Source organism: Lacerta agilis, chromosome 1 (genome assembly GCF_009819535.1).
Source record: "Lacerta agilis isolate rLacAgi1 chromosome 1, rLacAgi1.pri, whole genome shotgun sequence".
Classification (NCBI taxonomy): Eukaryota; Metazoa; Chordata; class Lepidosauria; order Squamata; family Lacertidae; genus Lacerta; species Lacerta agilis.
In genome coordinates, this window is record NC_046312.1 from 94429673 (window position 1) to 94453517 (window position 23845).

General features: G+C 39.9%; 1 protein-coding gene across 2 annotated transcripts in view; it reads right to left on the bottom strand.

The window, feature by feature from the left end:
- TMEM163 (transmembrane protein 163) overlaps positions 1-23845 on the bottom strand; it is a 106937-nt gene that overhangs the window by 21778 nt on the left and 61314 nt on the right. For both annotated transcript variants that reach the window (XM_033163873.1, XM_033163864.1), the window contains 2 exons: positions 5859-5902; positions 4315-4406 (listed from right to left, as the gene is read on the bottom strand). In XM_033163873.1, coding sequence (XP_033019764.1) covers positions 4315-4406; positions 5859-5902 — 136 coding nt within the window. The remainder of the gene's footprint in view (positions 1-4314; positions 4407-5858; positions 5903-23845) is intronic.

Genomic DNA, 23845 nt, shown 5'->3' on the forward strand with positions numbered 1-23845 from the left:
GTACATCTCTCTCTCTCTCTACCCGAAAAGCAAAACGTAGTTTATATAATTTAGCTTCTGTAAAATATCCAATGTGGGATATATCCCTGTCTAATTATAATCCCGCTGACTTTCCAGCAAACGGAATGTAGTAACAATATGTCTAAATGGGTATATAATGAAGCCCTTGGTAATTACTACTCTCAGTTCAATCTGCTGAGAGCAGCAGAGGTGTGGCAACAGAATTAAGCATTAAGTAAAAATTAGTGAAGCATGCAAATACAATCTGTACAAATGTTTTCACTTAAACTTGCCAGTACATAGATATTATGCTGCCGCCCTCCTTTAGTGCACTCTGCGTAGCAAGATATCTTTCACATGGAGTTGAAACCAATTTTAGCAGCTCTCCGCATAGTTAATTAGGATATTCACTGAACTGTGATGACATTATGCTAAATAAAACAAGATTGTCAATATCAGTCAAATAACTAACTAGCCAACTTTGTTAGCTTGTGCTTATCTTACAGCTTGGCTGTCAAAGCTGCCAGAAAAACAGACCTCGTTTTCTTCTAACATAGGACCTTTAAAAATATATTAAAAAATCAACCAAACTTTTTATTCTTATTACAAAGCAATAGCTAAAATAGTATGTCAAAATTCTCACACAACAATTAAGCATGTGCTTCACATTTCCATCGAGGTCAATGTGATTTTAGATTGCTGAACCCTTTGACTGCATTGTATCTTTGATTTATGTTCACCGCAAAATGTTCAACATCTTTGGGGGGCATTATTGTGTGTACCTCAGGAATCTAAACTTCAAGGTACAGGTGAAACAAATTTAAAGACTGTGAGAAGTTTATTCAGCTGAGTAAAAGTACTCCTGGCCACCATCAAAATCAGGATAGCCAGGTCCAGGTGCAATTTATGTGGTTATAAAAAGTTAATCAGGAGTTTATTTGTTAAAAAGCAAGGTAAAACTATTCCTCAGAGTTGAGGGAACAACTGCATATTTCTAGCTCAACAATCATTTTACCAACAAAATCCTATGTGTAGCTACTCAGAAGTCCCACTGAGTCCAAAGTGACTTGCTCACCGGTAAGTGTGCGCTACAAGGTGCCTGTTGGATCAATAATGCCCCCAAGGCATAGCTGTCAACCTTCCCTTTTTTTGCGGGAAATTCCCCTATCAGTACTATAGTCTATAGAATAGATAGGGGAATTTCCCACAAAAAAGGGAAGGCTGACAGCTATACCCCGAGGTCTTCTCTTGGTGCCCATGAACCCTCAGTCCTGCCCCTGACACACTGCACCATGGTCATGAGGTGGTGAGGGCAATTGCCCCCCCCCCCGAAAAGTACATAGAGCTGAAAGAGGAAGAGTGAACATCTTCCTCACCATGAAAGAGACACCTTGTGGACCAATTGTGTAAGACTGTGCCCATCCCCACTTACTGCAGCAAAAGACTTACTCATGTCCATTAGGTTGTAAACTAGGAAGTTAATACATTTTAACACCCTTTACAAAATATTTGCATGCTTTGTATATCTTTTTGGCTTAACAACCAGTAAGCCTCCATGAAGGTGTGGAGTTTCCATCTTTTCTATAGCACAAGAACCCCATCTTTCATTTGGTAGCACCAACTTTTGTGAAATATAATTGATGATTTAATATCCATGCTGCATTTGTCTTTCTTTCTTACAAAACAAACTGAAAATTGTTGGTTAATGTCAATGATCAAGTAGACAAGAAAATATCTTCACCCCATGTGCAGTTCTCATGCTTTAAAAATTCTATTACTATGTCCTTGGTTAGAGTAAACTACATTAAGCAAAAGGCAGTGAACAGCTGGTCATCATGCTTATACATACTGTATAATCATCTGTTTTTTGGTATCTTTAATGCTTCTTTGTGTTTATCAGAGTACTGTAAGTTAATTTAATATGTGACAGGGATTTAGATGAGTTTTACAATAGCAGTAAAAATTCATTTCCAAGGGTGTAGCATGTTAGTCTGTCATAACAAAAATAACAAATAACAAAGAACCTTGTGGCTCCTTAAAGAGTAATAAATTTGTTATGGTATAAGTTTTCATGGACTCAAGCCCACTGCACATCTGATGAAGTGGACTGTGATCCAAAAAGTTTATGCTATAATAAGTGTGTTAATCTTCAAGGTGTCACAAGACTCTTGGTTAAAGATTGATTTAACAGTATTAATTAGTTTTGCACTCTATTTTTTTTAAAAAGCACCATATTTTTCCATGTATAAGATGCCCCCATGTGTAAGACACCTCCTATTTTGTGGGACTCCAAATTAAGAAAACACCCCCTCAGCACTACCCATGTATAAGACGAGCCCCAATTTTAAACCTATTTTTTTATTTAAAAAACTAGTCTTATACATAGAAAAATACGGTATTTGGTGCTTAAGTTGTCATTAGACTCTCACAGCACTGCAGCAATGAAAACATAAGTCATGGGGCTGTGCCAACATGTGGTAGGAGAGACTCTGGCCTCCGTTTTCTTTCTTGGGCAGGAAGAGGGTTATTGGAAAGTGGGAGATATTTACATCAGTCCCTTGTCATGGTTGGATCACCTCCTGCTGAGTTTTAAGCTTTCAGCACCTATTCCCCTCTGCAGAGGTGAGGGACCTATTAGGATGATCTGCCCATAGATTCTGATGGATTCAATTGGCTTCCAGGTGGCTGGCAGGGAGTTAGAGCCGATATGACTGGCACTCCCTGGCAGAACTGTGAAATATGCAAATAGCACAAGTCATTGACCTGGTAGTCCTTGAGCTCGCTCTGCCACTTTCTGGAGCCCACTTGACTCCTTGCTATACACCAGAGCTTTGGGCAATGAAACACACCGGGAAATGACTTGAACATAGATGAATGGTGAGTGCTCATTATCAAGTCTAAGTGGGAAGTATAAAGGCAGCAAGGGAGACCTAATTTTCTGCCTCCTTTGCAACCTCATTGTGCTGCCCCTCAGACCTTTCCCAGGTAGTTTGGGGTCTTTTACAGTCTGGCCCAAATGAGATGGTGGAACTGATAGTAGCTTGCTGAAACTTGTTTGCAAAGCATTTTGAGGATAAAATTGCTTGCCTCTGCCAGGACCTTGTCTCTACCGTTACAGCATCAAAAGGTGTCCAGAGCACTGTCTAGGCATGTTGTGTTGGAAGAGTTTGAGTTAATAAGGCTTGAGGACATCTGGAAAGTGTTTGATTCAGTCTAGGTAACCTATGGTTACCAGATTTTTTTCGCACCCTGTAAAACATAAATGCCCAGAGTTTTTAAAAAAACTGGGCAATGGCTGCCTGCCCACGACTCCCGAGCCTCCCCCGATCAGTCAAAACAAAGGGGGAAGGTGGCAGGAGATCTGTACCGCCAGAAGTCCCCGGTTCCCCTTTGGCAGTGGCGGCGGCAGTGGCAGCCTCAGCAGCCCGGAGCCAGCCTGGTAGCGCAGTTGGCTCTGGCTGGCGTCAGGAGCTGTTTGCTGCTCGCTGCTGTGACGCCCGCCATTTTTCCTCTCCGGAGGAGAGGACACATCATATGGGGACTTCCAGCAAGGAAAAATGGTGGGCATCACAGCAGCAAGCAGCAAGGGGCTCCTGAAGCCACCCAGAGCCAACTGCGCTACCAGACTGGCTCCGGGCTGCTGAAGCTGCCGCGTTTCCTGGGGACAGATTTGCAAATCCAGGGACTGTCCCTGGGAACTGGGGATGTCTGGTAACCCTAAGGTAACCACTTGTACTCTTGAACCTCACTGCTTATAAAAGCAAGCTTCTGGGTCAGGGAGGTGATTAACAACTTCTGGTGAGAGGGGATGTTCCTTGCCTGCTCAAGGAGACAGTGGTAAGACCACCCCCTAAACAACAACAACAACAACAAACCTTCCATAGATCCACAGAATTCAGTTGAGTCCTCCATGCTGTCTAACGTCTACAACCTCTCTATGGAATGGCACACAACCCTTGTGCCTGAGCTTACTGAAAACGTATTTATGCTCCTAGGTTGTCACAGGTACTTAATTCCAGTGGGTTATTAATCCTGCCCTGGGTTATCAGATTATTTTTGGTACTGTAATTTCAATGCTTTGTGTACCTATTTTGTTGCACACCACCTAGAAACACGTTGTGAAAGGCAGGATAAAAAGGTTTAAATAAATAACACTTTGTAGTCAGCTGTATAAGAGCAGGGAGGCTCATGTCAGTATGGCTATTATGTTGCTAGGAGAACATAAAGAGGAAAACTGCCCAGAGGAAGCAGATATTTTTTTTCCTTTATCTTCTCAGACTTTGATAAGTGCTAAAAATAACCACAAGTACTCACATGTATTCTCTGTGCGCTGAATGTACTGCAGCTGCATTGCTGTAGCGCCACAGAACTATCACCGATGACAACACATCCAAAGTGGCATCAAACTGGAAAAGATACAGAAGCCATTAAGGCAAGCCATGCTTAAATCAATACACTGCTAATTGTGCCACAAGCCTGTAGACTAACTTAGTGTAAATCATTTGAATAAAAACAGGGATAAGCACAGATTAAAGCGAGCTCATCCTTTGTGCCACAAACAAAAGACACGACAGACTTTCAAGCTGCATGCACACCACACGTTTAAAGCCCTCTTAAAGCACATTCCCCTGCCCCAAGAATCCCGGGAAACGTGGTTTTCACTCACAAAGAAACAATTCCCAGAACTCTTAAACTACAGTTCCCAGGATTCTTGGGAGGAAGGTTTGTGGTTTAAATGAGTAGTGTGCATGCAGCCTTCATCGTGTCAGTCAAGAAAGTTAAAGGAACTTTTTCAGTTGTTCCGTACCAGTTTACTACAAGATATCCCTAACACAAAATAAGTTGTTAAATGCTTACTGATCTTTCTACATCCTGCTTGATAAGCATGGTTAGATTTATGTAGAGAGGAGGAGAAATGTGAATATAGACTTCTTATTAATTTGGCTACAATTTGAGCATCCACAAGATTTTATGGGTAGGGTGCAAACTTGTGAACTAATTATCTTCATGGTCTCTATAGAGGAAAAACATAGCAATCTGACAACAACAACAACAACAACAACAACAACAACAACAATTTATTTATACCCTGCCCATCTGGCTGAGTTTCTCCAACCACTCTGGGCGGCTCCCAGTCGAGTGTTAAAACAATACAGCATTAAATATTAAAAACTTCCCTAAACAGGGCTGCCTTCAGATGTCATTTAAAAATAGGATAGCTGCTTATTTCCTTGACATCTGATGGGAGGGCGTTCCACAGGGCGGGCACCACTACCGAGAAGGCCCTCTGTCTGGTTCCCTGTAACCTCACTTCTCGCAATGAGGGAACCGCCAGAACGCCCTTGGCGCTGGATCTCAGTGTCCGGGCTGAATGATGGGGGTGAAGACGCTCCTTCAGGTATACAGGACCGAGGACGTTTAGGGCTTTAAAGGTCAGCAACAACACTTTGAATTGTGCTCGGAAACGTACTGGGAGCCAATGCAGATCTCTCAGTGTTATATGGTCCCAGTGGCCACTCCCAGTCACCAGTCTAGCTGCTGCATTCTGGATTAATTGCAGTTTCCGGGTCACCTTCAAAGGTAGCCCCATGTAGAGTGCATTGCAGTAGTCCAAGCGGGAGATAACTAGAGCATGTACCACTCTGGTGAGACAGTCCGTGGGCAGGTAGGGTCTCAGCCTGTGTTCCAGATGGAGCTGGTAGACAGCTGCCCTGGACACAAAATTAGCCTGTGCCTCCATGGACAGCTGTGAGTCCAAAATGACTCCCAGGTTGCGTACCTGGTCCTTCAGGGGCACAGTTACCCCATTCAGGACCAGGGAGTTGTGTAATGTACATTTCAGTTAAGAGACTACTTACAGCAAATCCAAATGATGAAGCACTGTACCTCATTACGGAGACAGCTAAAAGAAAAAGAAAAAAATACTCTTTTGATCTTTATGTTCACTGAAGTTAGGAAAAGTTGCAGTTTGAAGAGAAATAAATAAAATATTACAATATATTCATCAGCAATGATAGAGACTCCACCAAGCTTCTGTAAATCAAAGGAGGAACAATCTGTCACTTAGGAGATGCACGTGAAAATCATTTTTAACATTTGAGGCTGAAACAGAAGCCAACTAAATAGGCAGGTAACACCACCCAATTCTTTCTTTTCAAGAAGTAAGCAACTTCACAACAGAGCTTATTCAAAGCAAAGGTGCAATCCAAATAAGTTATCTGGAAATGCCACTGAGAAGTCTACAAAATCAAGTGCAAGCCAACACTCCCATTTATTCTGGTTTCCCTCTCAAAATCAGATCTGAAATTAGATTAAAGTGGACACAGTTAAGCCAGCCTTATCAAAGAGACCCTGGATCTGGTTAGCTACCGCCTCATTCTAACAGCTTACTTGAGAAAGGAAAAAAATTGAAACTGAACAACAGGGACACACTTCCCCCCAAAACTACTTAATTTTTTTAAGGGGGAGGGGGACAACTGACAGCAGTCTAGTTAGATTTATCTATGAAGGGTGAAGGTCTAAAGGTCAATATCACTAGCTGGCCATTCAGCACAAAGGACTTGATCCATATTTTCAAGCTACAGGTACTGACTTCTCTAACCAATAGCCAAGAGGTTCAGGACACCTTAGATACAGAAACTGTATTCAAGAAGAAGTACACAGATCTGACATAATTTATCCAATGAATGTTTTACAAACATGTCATTGTGAACTATGGAACTTACTGACACTGCACAGACAATGGTGTGGAAAAATACAGCATGTACACTTTGCTACCATCACTACACACAGTGGTGCAGTTAGAGAGATTTCAGACTCATTATTTAATGGTCTTACAGGGAAAGGCCTCTTTAGGTGGCAGTATTAACTTACTTCAAAATATAACCCACCTCTGCTGAATTTAGGGGGCTTCCTGATGTACCCTGACAACACCACTGATTGCACCAAGTAGACTTTGATTATTTCCAAATTGTTTTCTGTTGGCTTTCTTCCAAGTTTTCTTCCACCTACATTCTAGAAATCACACCTACACTTTGTTGCATGCGGTTGATCAGTTTACCATGGGATTTAACAAGTACTACTATCAGGAAGGAAGAAGTTTTCGGGGGGGGGGGGGGACTCTGAAGAATTGTTAAAACCAACTTTATTATTGGCATTTCCACAGTGGGACTGACCCAAAGGGAATATTTAATTTTCAGCATTGCAACAAGAACAAGCCCTAATTACAACATTCCTGAGCAAAGTAGGAATATGGGGGTTAACAGAATATTTATCATGTTTGCATCCCACCCATTCCTGTCTGCAATAGGGACTATGCCAAAACCCAACAATAGCACTACACCAATTCAGAACATCAGACCCATGCAACATCTTTAGTCTATCTGCAAAACTCCAACAACAGGCACCAAAACAGCCAAAGCTATTTTGGGCAAGTGTTATGACCATTTCAACTCAAAGAAGAAAATGTGGTTTATGAGAAGGACTGCTTTTTTCCCAAAGATCTCAGAAATTTGAAGAAACCTGAACCATTTGTAAAGAGTCTCGTACAAACAAGCTGAAGACTCAGTTTACTGGTAAAAAGAGCACTAGGGAGACGGACTAATGCTTGGAATTCTAGGCAAAGAGGTTTATTGAATAATGAAGCTAATGGAGGACTTAACCTTTAACAAATCCACAGAGATGGCGAGGCAACCCAGATTTATCAAAAACCCAGTTTTAGGGAGGGAAGAAATTTTTGCTTTTCTCCCATAAAAACTCAAGAAATAGCCATTTTGAAAAGGGCAAATTCACTCTTCGTGTCTCTGCAGAAACAGCACAAAAGCCAGTCCAGAGCACTCTATAGTACAGCAAAAGAACCACCCTTTCAGATCACATATGCAAGGGATGGAAAAGTTCACAACACTGGAGGGTTAGTTCAGATAGAGGAACACAGCACAACCACTGTTCAGAAACAGAGCATTTTGCTTGTGTGTGGTATAAGAAGTGACCACAGCACTGGTTCTCCCAACGACTCATTTTAAAATAGAATAAGGAAATAGTAACTCGTTTGTTCAAGGAACAACTGCACATGGTGACTTTTGCATTTTCCGCAGGCAGACAGTTTCTCATGAGTAGCTCAACCCAGGTAGTGATGACTTCTATCTGAGGGAGACCATAATATGAGAACACGTACATTTGGGGGGAGAGCAAGCTGCAAAGAATTCTAGATATGCATAAGGCAGTAGCCATTGCATATAGTCCATGGAATACCCTCTTTTTGGATGCTTTGCAACAGAAGCTTTAAAAAGAAACAGTTTGTGTTAACTGTGTATGCAGTATGAAGCTGGTAAGCAGGATAATCATTTAGTTTCCAGGTTCAGTTTAAACTGCTGGTTTGGGCGTATAGAGCTTTATGCAGCTCAGGACCCCAACACCTCAGGGAAAATCTTTGTCCATATAAACCTACCTGGATCCTGCATTCATTAGAGACCCTTCTCAGAGTGCCCCCTCCAAGGGATGTGCAGAAGGTCACATTGTGAGAAACACAACGTGTGGAACGCTCTCCCTTGGGAAGCACACCTGGTACTATCACTGCTGGCTTTAAGATGCCAGGCTAAGGCATTCCAGTTTATCTAGCCTTTGGGATGATTTAATTGGGATCATACTATAATAAGATCTCTGGCCTGTTTGCTACCTTTTAGTTCAATAGAGTAGGTTTTGTCCTTTTTAAAATATTTCTGGATGAGCACTTTACAGATTCTATCACACATCTCATGATATCACAAGGAATTGCCTAAAGAACTGCAAGAACTGCAGCAGGAATTGCCTAAAGGCAAAACACATGACTGTGACGGTCATGCCATTCCATCATATGCCTACCCTACTACATATAAGGTGGTGAGGTAGAGACTAATTTTCTTACCAAAAGTACAGCTTTGTGGTATCAGGATGTCTGTGATAGGATTTCCCTGTGTTTTTAAAAGGGAAAATGACTGTGCAGGGGGTTACAATTTGAATCAGGGAGATCTGATCTGATGTTACAATTGGGCTACACTTCTCCACCCCTAGACTCAATGCACCTTTTTCAAAAATAATTTTCTCTTCATAGACAGAATAAGGAAACAACCAGAAACTAAAAATAGAGACAGAACAGAGAAACAACTCCACCACTGTCTTTAATTAAGGAAGTTTTACAGAATGTATTTAAAAGGATGAGCCAGATTTGGTTCAAAAATTTTAAAGTTATCCCACAGCTGACTAGAGTTCACCTGTCAACACTCTAGTAGGGGTAGTAATGTCATATCACATGTTTTGTATTACTAGAAACTGGCTACATTCTGGTGCAACATGTGGTTGAAAATAAGCTATAGTTCATTCAAGAGATTTGCTCTTCCCAACTCCCAACATGACCATGAAGGAGAGGAAACAAACCCAAAACAAGCCAAAGTCTGGCTTGTCATGATATGTGAACCTGGTTTGTGGTTTGGTTCCTCCAAACAAACCACAAACATAAACCTTGCCTTAAACTCGCAGTTTGTCTGGAGGAAAGAAACCGTGAGACTCTGACTTGTGTCTTGCTCTATATGGCACAATTAGGGGCAGGGAAGGAACTATGGTTTAACATCCTGTGCAAACCAAGCCACAAGTTAAAGGAGGATATTCACCACTGCTGCTGAAAACCAGAATTCCTCAACTGTTGTAATGTCTAGTCACAGCCTGCGGAAAAACCTAAACAGGTGATACAAATGTGCAGTCATAGTAAGTCATAGTAAGACCACACCTTCTGCGAGCTAAACACAAAATGCCTTGGAATACAGAGAGTGTCTACTAAAACCCATTTCCAAATCAAAGTCTGTTTTCACCTACAGTTGTCAGAGGTTAAGGATAATTTATTTATACTATCTATCAATCTAAAAAACAGACAAGTTGCTCCATTCCCAAGACATGCCTAAAAATGTATTCATCCAGCTATTTATCAGAGGGATCAGCATTGCAATATTGAGGTCACGGTGAAAGAAAATAGGTTTAAAAATATATACCTGTAAGAGTAGTTGCTTAATTGTTTATATAAAAAACTGCTGCTGTTGGTTTTTTCAAAGCTAGATTGACATACTTTTTATAGCCAACACAGTTTTTATAAATATTTAAAAGGTCCACTTCAGATTTGTGATGCAAGCAGAGCACTTCAAAGAAATGAATTGATTTTTCTCATGGCTCCATTATCATTCAATACTATTTATAAGCATTTCTTTTTCATGTTCTGCGGTATTATATAAACTTAAACCCAGGACTGTGTGTGTTCCCTGCTCCATATGGGATATGTGCTTGGATATAATTTGACAGCCTTAAAAATCTCATTTTTTGTAAGTGCAGCAGTCTGTTATCTTGTTTATTTATGAAGAATGGAATGCAGATATTGCATTGTTAAACAGGCTCAGTTATTTCAAAGCCTCTTCCCTCCCCCTTTTCAGAAGAAAATAGAAATAAAGATTTCTCGTGTACTATTTCCTAGGTGGAAATGACTAAATGTTGCTTCCACATGAGAGTGCCCCACACACTGGTTGTAACATAAAAACTTCTTTTCACGTGGTTCAAACACATTGTGTGAAGATTCTCTAACCGAGTACTAGAGAAAATAAGGCTCTGCAGAAAGTGACTTTCAAGCAGAATACTTTATTCATAATGGCTTTTGAGCAGCCTTCATAATGGAGCTTACTGAAATAAGCAAACCCTAAAAGAAAGTTGACGGATGGTAACAAAAAATATTACAACACAAAACAAACACCTGATTCTTTCAGTCAGGCCACATCACATTGTCTCTGGCAGTCGTGGTACAAAACTGAAAATTCAGTTCCAAAGCTTGTGCCCAGCCTATGGCCAGATTAAATTTGCCATTGGCATTTCCCTCATGAAGATGCAAATGGCAAAGGCTCAGAATGTTGTTGTTGTTGTTCAGTCGTGTCCGACTCTTCATGACCCCATGGACCAGAGCACGCCAGGCACGTCTATCTTTCACTGCCTCCCGCAGCTTGGCCAAAATACAGGCTCAGAATACAGAAATGCTATGAAACCGAGATGCACTGACCATATTTCAGTAGTTTCAGCACCAGATAGGTCTCTCCTGCTTCCCCATTAGTTTAATTGAGTGCAATCTAGTCTCTTTATAATTTCCTGTATTTTAGCCTCAGCACATTCCTTCAAACAAAAACCACCATTTATGAAAGTCTTTGTTTTCAAATTAGAGTCTCCACCCAGTAATTTAAAATAAATAAAATCCAGCACATTATTATTATTATTATTATTATTATTATTATTATTATTATTATTATTATTATTATACAAATGGATTTCTGTCCTGCTTCTCTTCTTGGAAAAGTCCAAGTTAGCTACAAAACAAAACAGACCAAAAAAAAAAATAAAACAATCCCCTACATTTTTAAAAGAAAAGAACAAAACTTTAAAACACAAAACCAAGTCAAGGTGCCAGATCATCAATAACGCTGGACATACAATATGTCAAGCAAATGGAATGCCTTCCATAATTTAAAAGAAGTATTGAAGAGATAAAATGATAGCAATGAGGAAACCAGATGGATGTCTGAGGGCAGAGACCGCATCTCAGCAAAATGTACCTTAGACAGAAGACATGCACAGGGAAGGGAAGGGTAATATGGGTCACTTTGAGAGTGCTGGGATGACACATTATAAACAAGAAGTTAGTTGCTGTTCTTATGAGAAAACAGCAAGTTTCCCTCATAAAAAGACACAGGTCTGACAAGCTCATGCAAATACTTCCCCAGCCAATCCCAACTTGCCTTTATCAGTCAGTAGCAAGCAAACATGTGACACTTCTCTTAGACACAAGCACGGGCCAATGTTCTTGAGGTGCAATTGACTCCAAGCAAGTACAAACAACCTGGTACCATTGACATCTTAGACAGAAACCCTTTTTTAATTAACTGCCAAGTAGGCCTGGGTGCAATTTTATCAAAGAAATTTAAAAAACCACATCACAACAAATGGTATGCACTGCTTCATCAAAGTTGGATAGCCTAAAATGTAGCAAGCCATTCTTGACCCATAACTATTCTATTGGATGGGACACCATTGATTCAATGGTAGTCAAAGAGAACCTGGCTTTTTCAGAAAACACACACAGCTAGCATTCATCATAGAGTGTGACAGACATCATAAAGCATTTTAACCATACATTTCCCCCTAACAAATATGCTTTTATTTGTATCCTTGATTCTACCACCTAATTGCCTAAAAATGGGCTTTCTAACATGTCCTATCTAATTCAGCACAATTTTTCCTGCAAGTTTCATCCTGCTCTGCAGTAAACCAAGATGCTTGGTATAAAAGTCAATAGTGAAGGCCAACTTCCTATTCTGGCAGAGAGAATCACCATCAGTCAAATACTTCCCCAAGAGAATTCTGGGAAATTGACCAGATACACAAGTTGAAGATCGACAAACCTGCAGGGTCCAACTATTTTGCCGCAGTCCAATGGTTGGTTATATTACAAAGGAAGTGATGATTCAGTACAATGTAGCATTTTGTATTTAAACTGTTAGGCAGTTGGGATAATAATAATTTATTATTTATACCCCGCCCATCTGGCTGGGTTTCCCCAGTCACTCTGGGCGGCTTCCAACAGAATATTAAAATACAATAGTCTATTAAACATTAAAAGCTTCCCTAAACAGGGTTGCCTTCAGATGTCTTCTAAAAGTCTGGTAGTTGTTTTTCTCTTTGACATCTGCTGTGAGGGCGTTCCACAGGGCGGATGCCACTACCGAGAAGGCCCTCTGCCTGGTTCCCTGTAACTTGGCTTCTCACAGCGAGGGAACCGCCAGAAGGCCCTCGACACTGGACCTCAGTGTCCGGGCAGAACGATGGGGGTGGAGACACTCCTTCAGGTATACTGGACCGAGGCCGTTTAGCTCAGTCAATAGAGCATGAGACTCTCAGGATTGTGGATTTGAGTCTTATGTTGGGTAGAAGATTCCTGCATTGCAGGGAGTTGGACTAGATGACCCTGGTGTTCCTTCCAACAATCCTATGATTCTATGTTGCACAATGAAATAACCAATATCATGCTTACAACAAGGTTGTATCTTGCAGGAATGAAGTGCAAGCTAAATAATTATACAGCTAAATGCATGAAATATGCACTTTGGTACCAAGGACAGCAACACTGGCATAGGCAAGTAAACAATAGCAGCAGTATGCTAACCTAGAAGAAAATTAATTTCAAAGAATCTCCTTGACCTTTCAGCTGCATGTGAATCCTCACTGCATTGTGAAGCTGTGAATAAGTAAATGTTTCATGTCCATCTCTCTAGCACAGCAGGTCTCATCACCACAGAAAAGCTTTGTCAATAAAACACATACATATCTGGCAAGGCACAGAGCCAGGCATACTTCCAAATTTCTATGCAAAGTATCTTAATTACACTGTCTCTTAATATAGTGTCGTTTATATCCTGTGATCAGCAGCATGTGCCCTTATGACCAGATTAATCAAATCCGTCTATTCTGGGCTGTTTCACAGGGTTTCACTCTCCTTAGAACAGATTTTATTTATTCATTGATTTTCATCACACTTCCTCTTAATGACAGAGGTGGCGTACAAATTTTAACAAAAGTAAGAAAAGCCACGATGTGTCATAACAAATATGCACTGCAACAGATCAAACAGGCACAGTTAATTACTATTCAACCCCAAAACTAATTTAAATAAAAGACCTGACACTTCTCTAAAAGGGAAGGATCAGGCCCACTGGCACACATTTACAGATGCTTCTTCAGGGCTAGAACTGATAAAACCCTATTCCTGGGATAGTTGGATTTCACAGTCCTATTATGGAGACCGTCAGTCAGGTCATGTAACAATAGCAGTGACTAAAGGAGAAATTACCCCTGGGAGGGGTGCAGAGACAAGAAGTAGCAGCAAAACCAGACTTCTTCATCTGCCCCAGCTGCAAAACCTGTCTCTCCTGTATTGGTCTCTACAGCCACAGCAGGTTCTGTAACTCTCCAAAGGTTTGACTTCACCTGTAAAGGCACACTCTCCCATTGTCTCCCAAAACAAACAGATGCCAACAATTAATCATGTTCATCTGGTGCAGGTAACATCGGCTAACCATGCCTGACTACTGCAGTTTTCATGCCTGACCACAAAATGCTATTTAGCCATCTAATCACTATGTTTAAAGTAGGCAGGCAATCATAAATCAGCCTTCATTTATTTGGTTCAATTGGATTAATGAGCTTCTTATCTTGTAATCCATACCACGCAGTGTTAAATTAAACTGAGGTGGGAGTAAGATCTGCCAGATTGGTATGGGGTTTTTTTAATTTAAAAAACACACCAAAAGCTTTTACCACACTGGGAAAACCAATTAGCATTAATAATTCATTAATTCATTAGCACACTTCATGGATTATGTGCAGCTAAGTTTTAGTTGAATATTCAAATTAGGGCTACCCAAAGCCCTAAGATTCAGATATTAGTATTTATGAATGCATAAAGGAAATGATAGATTGAACTTGTAGTAGTCTTATATAACTGAGTAATTCTAAATACATATGTTTTGATGGGATATTTTATTGGTTTTTCTTTTTCAAATAAGTTATCACAACATAATGTTTTACAATTTTTCAAACTGAAATGTTAAAGCCAAACATTGAAATAGTACCCACAGCTCATATCACAATACAGAAACCTGCATAATTAAATTCTATCATGCCAACAGGACTACGCATAGTTTTAAGAAACACCTTGCCTCCCATTAAACATGCAAATCCTGTTTTGAAATTTGGAGAAATTTTAAAGCACTTTGCAATACGGCAATACAGAGCAGGGGGAGGTTACCATTCAAAGAAAAAGATCAAACAAAAAGTCATGATGAGCATGTGCTGGTAGTTAGACATGTTCCTAAAATAAGTCTGAAGTGTACATCTGTATGTATACATCTCTGGTGGTATTCAACTACGTTTTACTCAGAGTAAACCTACTGAAATTAACAGCTCTTACTTAGGCTGTGTACATGCACCCCATTTAAATTTGCATCCAGTGTACTCCCATCTCTATTTTGTGAAGCCATGCACACACAACATTAGCCATTATCCACATCTATCCTGTAGCTTGATAAATATTGTGTTTTCCTGAGTTGATAAATATTGTGTTTTCCCAAACCATCTTCAATTTGATTTGAAAATGGGATGATTTCCTGAGCAAATTGCAGGTTCAGAAGGTCTTATCCAGAGCAGCACCAGAGTGGGGCAAAGGGGGCTAAATACCCCATACCACACTGCAGGCAGCAGGATCAAGTCCTTTTTCTGTAAGAAGTCATGTACCAGTATGTTAAGGCAGAGATATTTAATGTATCCTCTAGCTTGGGCATCATCTTCTCTCTCCCCTCTACGCCTTTCTAAACAGTCCTGAACATGTGAAATGTTAATTGAATAAGTGGTGAACAATTTAGTCGGTATAGCAATGCATTAAAAGCTACAACAAACATGTTGTCTTATTCAGCCCAATATCTCTTTCTTTGAGGAGTTAACAACCTTCATAGAATCATAGAGTTGGAAGAGACCACAAGGGCCATCCAGTCCAACCCCCTGCCAAGCAGGAAACACCATCAGGTCATTTTGTGCTTGGTGAGCAGACGTAGAGTTGCTATATGAACTGTGGGTGCATCGTTGATACATTCAGTAAATTTAGTCTAAATACATGCAGAAACAGCAAGGATGAATCTGCTGGATTTATATTGACATCTACAGTAAAAATAAGTTCTAGTATCAGGTTTTTATGTTTATTTTAGCCACAATCATTTGCTGAGCAGGTAAAAGAGTAATGAGAGGATGCAACAAATATAAAATATTTCTATCTCACACACAGTTTTTTGCTGCATGCTAAATGTTTGTTCTCTAAATATTTTAATCACTTCTAGAATAAATAAAATATGAAGACTGACTGAGCCAGGATACCTTGGTTATTATAATTACTCCTCTTTTGTATTATTCTATTCATATAAAATAACATGGGTTTTAATTAGTTAGAAATAAACTCTGCTTCAGATATGACAAGCTGCAAAGCCCAATTAAATAGAATGACAATATGTTAGCATGACACTACAAGACTTTCATTGTTTACAATGGATCTTAAGCCCAAAGAGCTGTGATATGATACAGAAATGCAATATTCTTGACAATATTTATTTTTGCATTCTGCGGCCACAGGGGCTCCAATTTTGATCAGAACAGCATGCTACTGAGATGGAGTTTAACCTTTCCCCCTGCACTATTTTTCTGGTCTAAATCTCCCCTGCACCTGAAGCTGTGATTAGCCCTGCTGGGAAACAGTACAGAAAACAGGTACCAGCATTTTTCCCAGAGGAGCTAATGATGACTCCAGGGCAGGAGATGTTCAGTCAGGAAAAGATCACTGGAGCCACTGCTACAGCAATCAATCATTGAGGCCACCAGTGCCTGGATTACCATGGCCAAGTTATGTCTGTCCAGGAATAGTTGTAGCTATAAGCCAGAGCTGGTAAAAGGCATCCCTAGGCACTGAGATCTCCTGGGCCTCTAGAGAAAAAGATGGATCCTGGTGCGTTTCCAGTCTATGCACCTACTTCTATAGACAAGTGCGACCACATCCACAACGCATAACTGACCTCTCCAGTCTAGGGCTTGCAAAAATATACCCGACTCACGTGCAGTGGAGAAATAGATACTGGTAGCATCTCACTCCAAATCCCCTAATGACCACTCCCAATGCTAAACAGCTTTGGTGGCAATATAGTTACTTGTGGCACCCCATGACGTAATTGTCAGAGGGCTGAATAGCATCCCCTCAACACTACTTTGTAAAATGACTCCGCTGGAGTACAGCACCCCCAATGCCCATCCCATGGAGTCAGTCTGCATACCATGTTGATGGTTTCGAAAGCCACAGAGAGATCAAACAAGAGGAAGCAGGGTCACACATACCCTCTCTCTTTCAATAAAGGTCATCCACCAGAGCAAGAAGGACAGTTCAGTCCACAAACCCAAACTGAAAAAAGTCTAAATAAAATCAGTGTCTTCCAGAAATGCCTGTTAATATGGGCAAAGACCTAAGACTGGAAGCTTCAGGAGCTGCACAATGTACAATATGTGCATTATTGAATTATTCCTACTTTTAGAAGAGCGAATGTACCTTGATATATCTCATCCTATTTCCTGCTGCATTTTAGGCAGACCTACGTGTGCTACTGCTCAACACCAACATTCAACATACAGAAATGCTGAGTTCTGCAAACGGCATATGCATATTTGCGATACTTTGCATAATTTATTCTGCTTCTACCAAGAAACTAAGAAGGCAGGAGCCACACATGGCACAACAGCCAACACCCACAACCACTGTGTTTCTGTCTTTCTTTCAAGTACATAAAACCCAGGTCAGAATTTTCAAATTAGCTTAACCCCTTTCCCCCTTCTATTTCTTAAATGAAATAAATAAACAAATAATATCAAGTTTTCCAGGAATCTGAATTTTTAATCAATTTCTACACTCACTCTGCAGAATCACAACACATATAGCTTGGGTAGCCTATGTTGGCAGAGAAGGCAGGCTAATTCTTATATTTCTGTAAACTACCAACAAGGCGCCACCCCTTGCTTCAAACAGGTCCCACTATAGTCCTTTATTTTTTGTGTGTTCTTTTTTTTTAAAGGGTAATAACTACACCCCCACAGTGCAGTGCATCCTTGCTGAAAGAACAGCAGTTGTTAATGCCAACTATATGGTTGGCTTTTCAAATTGTTTGCAAACTTTTGCATAAAAGAAAATTGCACAGTTGGCAGCTTAATGGATGTTTACTACAGTTCTAAATACAACTTGAGAAATTATGCATATCAAATGTGTTTGTAATTGCATGATTTATTGTGGACTTTATGTAAATACGCACTTCAATCAATAGCCAGTTATTACCATTAAAAACGTATTCAAGACTGCATGCTCAAGTCAGCACATAGTCACCCTTCACTCTGTTATTCTTAAGCAAGGAGAATGTTACCAGAATTGTTTGTTTTCTTAAAACAAATTTATACAAGCTGTTATCAGGCAGTTTCTGTAAGCTTACAGCAACATGCTTTACTCAATAATATATATTTCAACCAACCTGATTTGCCTAGGACAAACTACCTCAATATCACAAATGATGGAACCAGTCAAGGGCGTAAGAGATTTTAAAAAGACTATAGAAGACTTGGAAAATTTAAGGTGGCCTTGAAATGATCTCTTCACTCCAGCTGGATTTATTTTTATTTGGCAATACTTATTAACTGCTTAATAGGCAAAGTCTACAATTGGTTTGCATAAAAACAATATAAAATGGTCATTAAAATACAAATCAAACTTTAACCAACCTTAAAAAAACCAAGTTGACAAAATAAAATTTATCAATGTACAAACGTCTAAATACCGTAGCACATTGGGGTAGACTTGCCTAAACAATTTATTGTTTTAGCAAGCCTTTACAAGTGTATAGTAAAGGTGCATGCTTATTATTAATCTACAGGGAGCTCCAGACAACAGGTGCTGCCACACTGAAGGATCAAGTACTTGCAAAAGAATAATAGAATTGGAAGGGACCCCAGTGGTAATCTAGTCTAACCCCCTGCCACCACAATCCTGCACCCAAACATGTTGTGAAGTTGATTTGCAACAATGCATGGGAATATTTGGCGATTTAGAATGTTTGATAGTGAAAATTCAGAACATCCTGTCCTTTTAGCTTGCTTTGATTCTAAGGCTAGACTTAAGTATTTTGCTTTAAAAACCATCATGCTGGCAGCTCTGGAAAAGACATTCAGTTGGAGTACTTTATTAATCAAATACATCTTCTTTGGTATTCCCAGTGTGCCAGATTTGTTGCTTCCATTTCTGAGGAATGAAAGCCTTTGAACCTGCTCAGCCTGATGAGACAATGAGACAATGGTCCAAAGTCCCTCTGTGACGTAAGCACCGCAGACGCCAAATGATTTCTACTGGCTGCTGCCTGAAGACAGCAACCTGGGAGGCAATGAGAGGTGAAAGGTGATGTTGCAAAGCTTTGTCAAAAGAGAGACTTCGTGTTCAATTATATTATATGTCAAACTGGCTTCCAGTTATATAGATCTTGACTATTAATACACTATTAACTGTAGTCACTCTTTCTTTTCTTTATCGTAAAGGATTCTGTTTAGCTGCAAGGCATTGTGAGCTTGCTGCATTTTGTAGTCTGCAAAGGTCAAGTGTTTGCAACAAAAAGGAGAATACTGTGAAACTTAAAGCAGGTCAAATGTGTGCAGTGATAGTTCACAGGTTTCTATAGCTCCAGTAGCCAATTAAAATCTTATTTATTTTTTACTGCTAAAATAGGGTAATGTGAGAGTGGGGATTCTTTTGAAAAGGGGAGAGGGGAGAATTCAACAGCAGTAACAGAATCTCAAACTCTAAATGCTTAATTGGGTACAGATTTGTGTGTTATATAATTGTATTGGTCTTAATCATATAGTCTATTTTTGTGACTGCAGACCTGGGACTGTATGGTGAAGAAATAAATCTTGTAAATAAAATATTTCCAATGTTTTTCCTTTAATAAATCATAGGAAATGCATTTGCAATATTGTGAAGGAAGAGTGTGTAAAGAACCAAATTTAAAATAATAAAATAAAATAAAATAAAATAAACAAGGTGAACTGGGAAGAAAGGGGGCTCATGAAATGGCAATATGAACAGAAGTCAAGACAAAGGAATAATTCATGGAGCAGGTAATTTGTTTTATAAAGGGCTGCATAAGCATTTCCTCATTTGAAAATATCAGAGAAGCATTCAGCATCCAACAAACAAAACAGAAGTAGAAAGTAAGGAAGGAGGAAGGTATTTTGACAGGGAGGCTATGGCTCTGGCGATATGACAGACACTAATAAGTGTATGCATCTCTCATATAACAGTTTCCACACTGTTCAATTTGCAGCTGACACACAAGACAGAAAAATGTTTGGCATTTTTTCCATTTGCAAGGAATCATCATTTCAGCTTTAGGAAAAAGTACTGTAGCTACCTTCCCTACCAAAAAATCTTCCTGGGAATACTATCTAGATCCCCCAAATCAAATGGAAAGCAACCAGACATTTACTGGGAAGCCAACATGCTTAGATCATTCCAAACCACAGTATGTGGTGCCCAGACTTTGTTGGTTTGGTGTAACTTCTGTGTTGGCCTTTAAATATACATTTGGAGATTGAGGAACATGTTTATAAGATCTTTTGTTAAACACACATATTTTTTGAATATCGACGAAATGCTCAGATGCACATCCCACCCTACTGAAGAACAATTCAACAGATCTGCATTAAATCTTTAAGAAATTACACAAAGAAAAAGAAGAAGAAGAAGAAGAAGAGAAAAGGATAAACCAGGCTAGACGTTGGGGAAACGCTCAAATCTAGTTAGAACAGGAAGCAAAATTGCATGGCTGTGCAGTTACGGCAAAACTTGCAAGCTACATAAAAGTGAAGGAAGGAAGGAAAGGAAAATTTAGACAGGGTTGAACAATGTTTATCGATTGGCATATCAAAGCCCATTCACAAGATCCAAAGCCTGAGATATTACATAATTTCAAAATGTGAATGCAATGTTTTTCACTCCAATTCTTCTATACTAGCTTTTCTTTTAAATATTACACTTTCATTTTATATATACTAATACTACTACTAATAATAATATGAATCAAATGTCCCATCTAGGTATGCACATCACCTCTGTGAAGAAAAGAAAAGGGGAGAGTGTGGTAAGTCAAGGAAAATTTATGGAGAGAACATGTATCTGCCCACATGGCACATCAAACATGGTGGCTGAATAACTGTTTAAGCCCCACACACAAACACATGACACTCTGCACGGTATGTGTTCATGAAAATAAGTTCCAGTTCCCATTTGTTTTTTTAAAGGACAAATTAAAATTTAATCTTTGATCTTTTAATATTTTTTTCTAATTAATCAAAAACATAATTCAGTAACATGCAGAAAGTAAAGGTGGTAAATGCAAGTGAATATAAATGGAAATTGAACACACATGCACACAGTACAAATCTGGGTTTTTACATGTTTTGTGGATTCTTTCCCCTTTTATATAAACCTTGGAACCTCCCACTTGTGCACAAGTGTGCCTTTTAGCTACACAAGCACTGGAACTCATGCCTGAAAAATAAGAAACAGAGATAATGATGTCATTAAAACTATAAACACCAATATTGCTCTCAACTCTCTTCTTTTCTGTAATACATTCTAAACTAAGCATTGGCAGCTGGCACACAGGAAACAAATGATATCTTAGTTGTTTATCTCAAGGTAAAAGTACAGAACAGGTGTTGTTATTTCAGAACTATATTTCATTTTCATAGGTTCTATAGCTCCAATGCTGGCGTGTTCAAATGCAGTAGGACTACGCATGCTGGTTTTTGCACCAAGGACCTCCTTCTAACAATGTTGATAGTTTATTTGGAGTTGGAGTAGACTTGGACAGCACTACATTGGCCATTCCCAGAAAAGGTTTGGGGGAACCAAAGACAACATTAAAACCAACAGCAAAGGGCAAGGTAAAAGGGTCTCACATATATTAAAAGACATTGGGGAAACACAATAGACTTAATCTGGCATCCACAGGTTAGGTTAGAATGCCCCAGACACATATGTCTAGGGGGAAAGTTCTACAATCTGGGTATAACCACCATTTTCAATATTGTTGTTGTTCAGTCGTGTCCGACTCTTCGTGACCCCATGGACCAGAGCACGCCAGGCACCCCTATCCTCCACTGCCTCCTGCAGTTTGGCCAAACTTATGCTAGTCGCTTCGAGAACACTGTCCAACCATCTCATCCTCTGTCGTCCCCTTCTCCTTGTGCCCCCCATCTTTCCCAACATCAGGGTCTTTTCCAGGGAGTCTTCTCTTCTCATGAGGTGGCCAAAGTACTGGAGCCTCAACTTCAGGATCTGTCCTTCCAGTGAGCACTCAGGGCTGATTTCTTTAAGGATGGATAAGTTTGATCTTTTGCAGTCCATGGGACTCTCAAGAGTCTCCTCCAGCACCATAATTCAAAAGCATCAATTCTTCGGCGATCAATATTTTCAATATTAACCTGCCTTAATTAAATGATAGAATATGCAGCAACACAAAGTTGCTGTGACACAGGGTCCTTGTTTATGGATACAAATATCACTCTAACATACAACAGAAAAAACTGGGATTCTCCTCTACCACCACCACCACACACACACCCGCCCATCTGCTCTGGGTTTTTTCCCCTATTGGCTCTTCTATTCTATTCTATAATGAAGTAGCTCTCAACTTACTTCAAGGACTCTTAGCCTTCTAAGTCATTACTCCAATATTCTTTTATCACATACAAGGCCTGATCGATTAAACCACCACTGAAATCACAGAAATCACAGAAGATCACTAGTGTTTGCTAGGTGTTGCACCATAAAATATCACTTACAGGATAAAAATAAAATTAACCGAAGTTTATCCAATCTAGTTTAATCTTCAGTGCAGATTAGCTTCTATAGAAGGCAAAGTAACAAAACTGAGAAAGGCATTCTGGCTACTGCTATGAATCAGAGTAGCAAGATCTACCAGGGAGGTGCATTCTCCTTCCCAGGAACAGTAGTACTGTTGCAGCAGCAGAAAAACCAGCCGAAGAAGAAGAAGAGAAGAGTTTGGATTTGATATCCCGCTTTTCACTATCCGAAGGAGTCTCAAAGCGGCTAACATTCTCCTTTCCCTTCCTCCCCCACAACAAACACTCTGTGAGGTGAGTGGGGCTGAGAGACTTCAAAGAAGTGTGACTAGCCAAAGGTCACCCAGCAGCTGCATGTGGAGGAGCGGAGACACGAACCCGGTTCCCCAGATTACGAGTATACCACTCTTAACCACTACACCACACTGGCTCCGAGCCAAGCTCCAGTCATTGGCCAAAGGAGAAACTTGCTTTCTGCTTTTTGCCACAAAGAACTCTTTTACTGTCAGATGCCCGGGACTAAAGAAATGAGACACTCTCCCAACAACCTAAAGGACCAGTTTAGTTTCACTGTTTCTACCCAAGCAAAAACTCCAGGAAACACCAGCCAGGCCCCAACTGAATATAAAAATGCATTCACAATACTACTTTGTTCTGGCTTGTCAAGTTGATCTCCCTCGTATCTTTACTTCCTTTCCCTTGTCAGTCTTTTATTCTGCAAGTCTAACGCTGCAGCCTTTCCTTCATTTTCATTTATGTACCGCACCTATCATAGCACTACATTGTACCAACAGATGTGAATCGCTTCAAGAGACCATTTTTGTCCGAAAACTGGCATTAAAAATTAAATGCTTGAGCCCATTGCTCAAATCTACGGTTCAGGTGCATGCTTCACATTCATGTTTATGCAGAGGTTTATTCTATGTCTAAACAATGTATTACGTGAAGCATCCTCTACACATTCAGTAGCTTATCGTTTCCCAGATGAATTTATATTAACAGAAATAAATTCAACGTATTGTGATATTTCTGAACCTTGATATGAGGGAAGCACCATAAAAAAATTGTCCAAATATCTAGCTATATCCTAAAGCATGGAAGAAGAAACTGTACTCCTCCAGATTATATTCATGTTTGATCATCATTCATGGTGGCTGGGGCTGATGGGAGCTGGAGCCCAAAAATATCTAAAAGGCCACAGGATCCCTATCCATGTATGTTGTTGGGAAACCTTTTTCAGCCCAAAGGCCACATTCCCTTAGGAGTAATCTTTCAGGAGCCATATGTTGGGTGGGACCAGAGA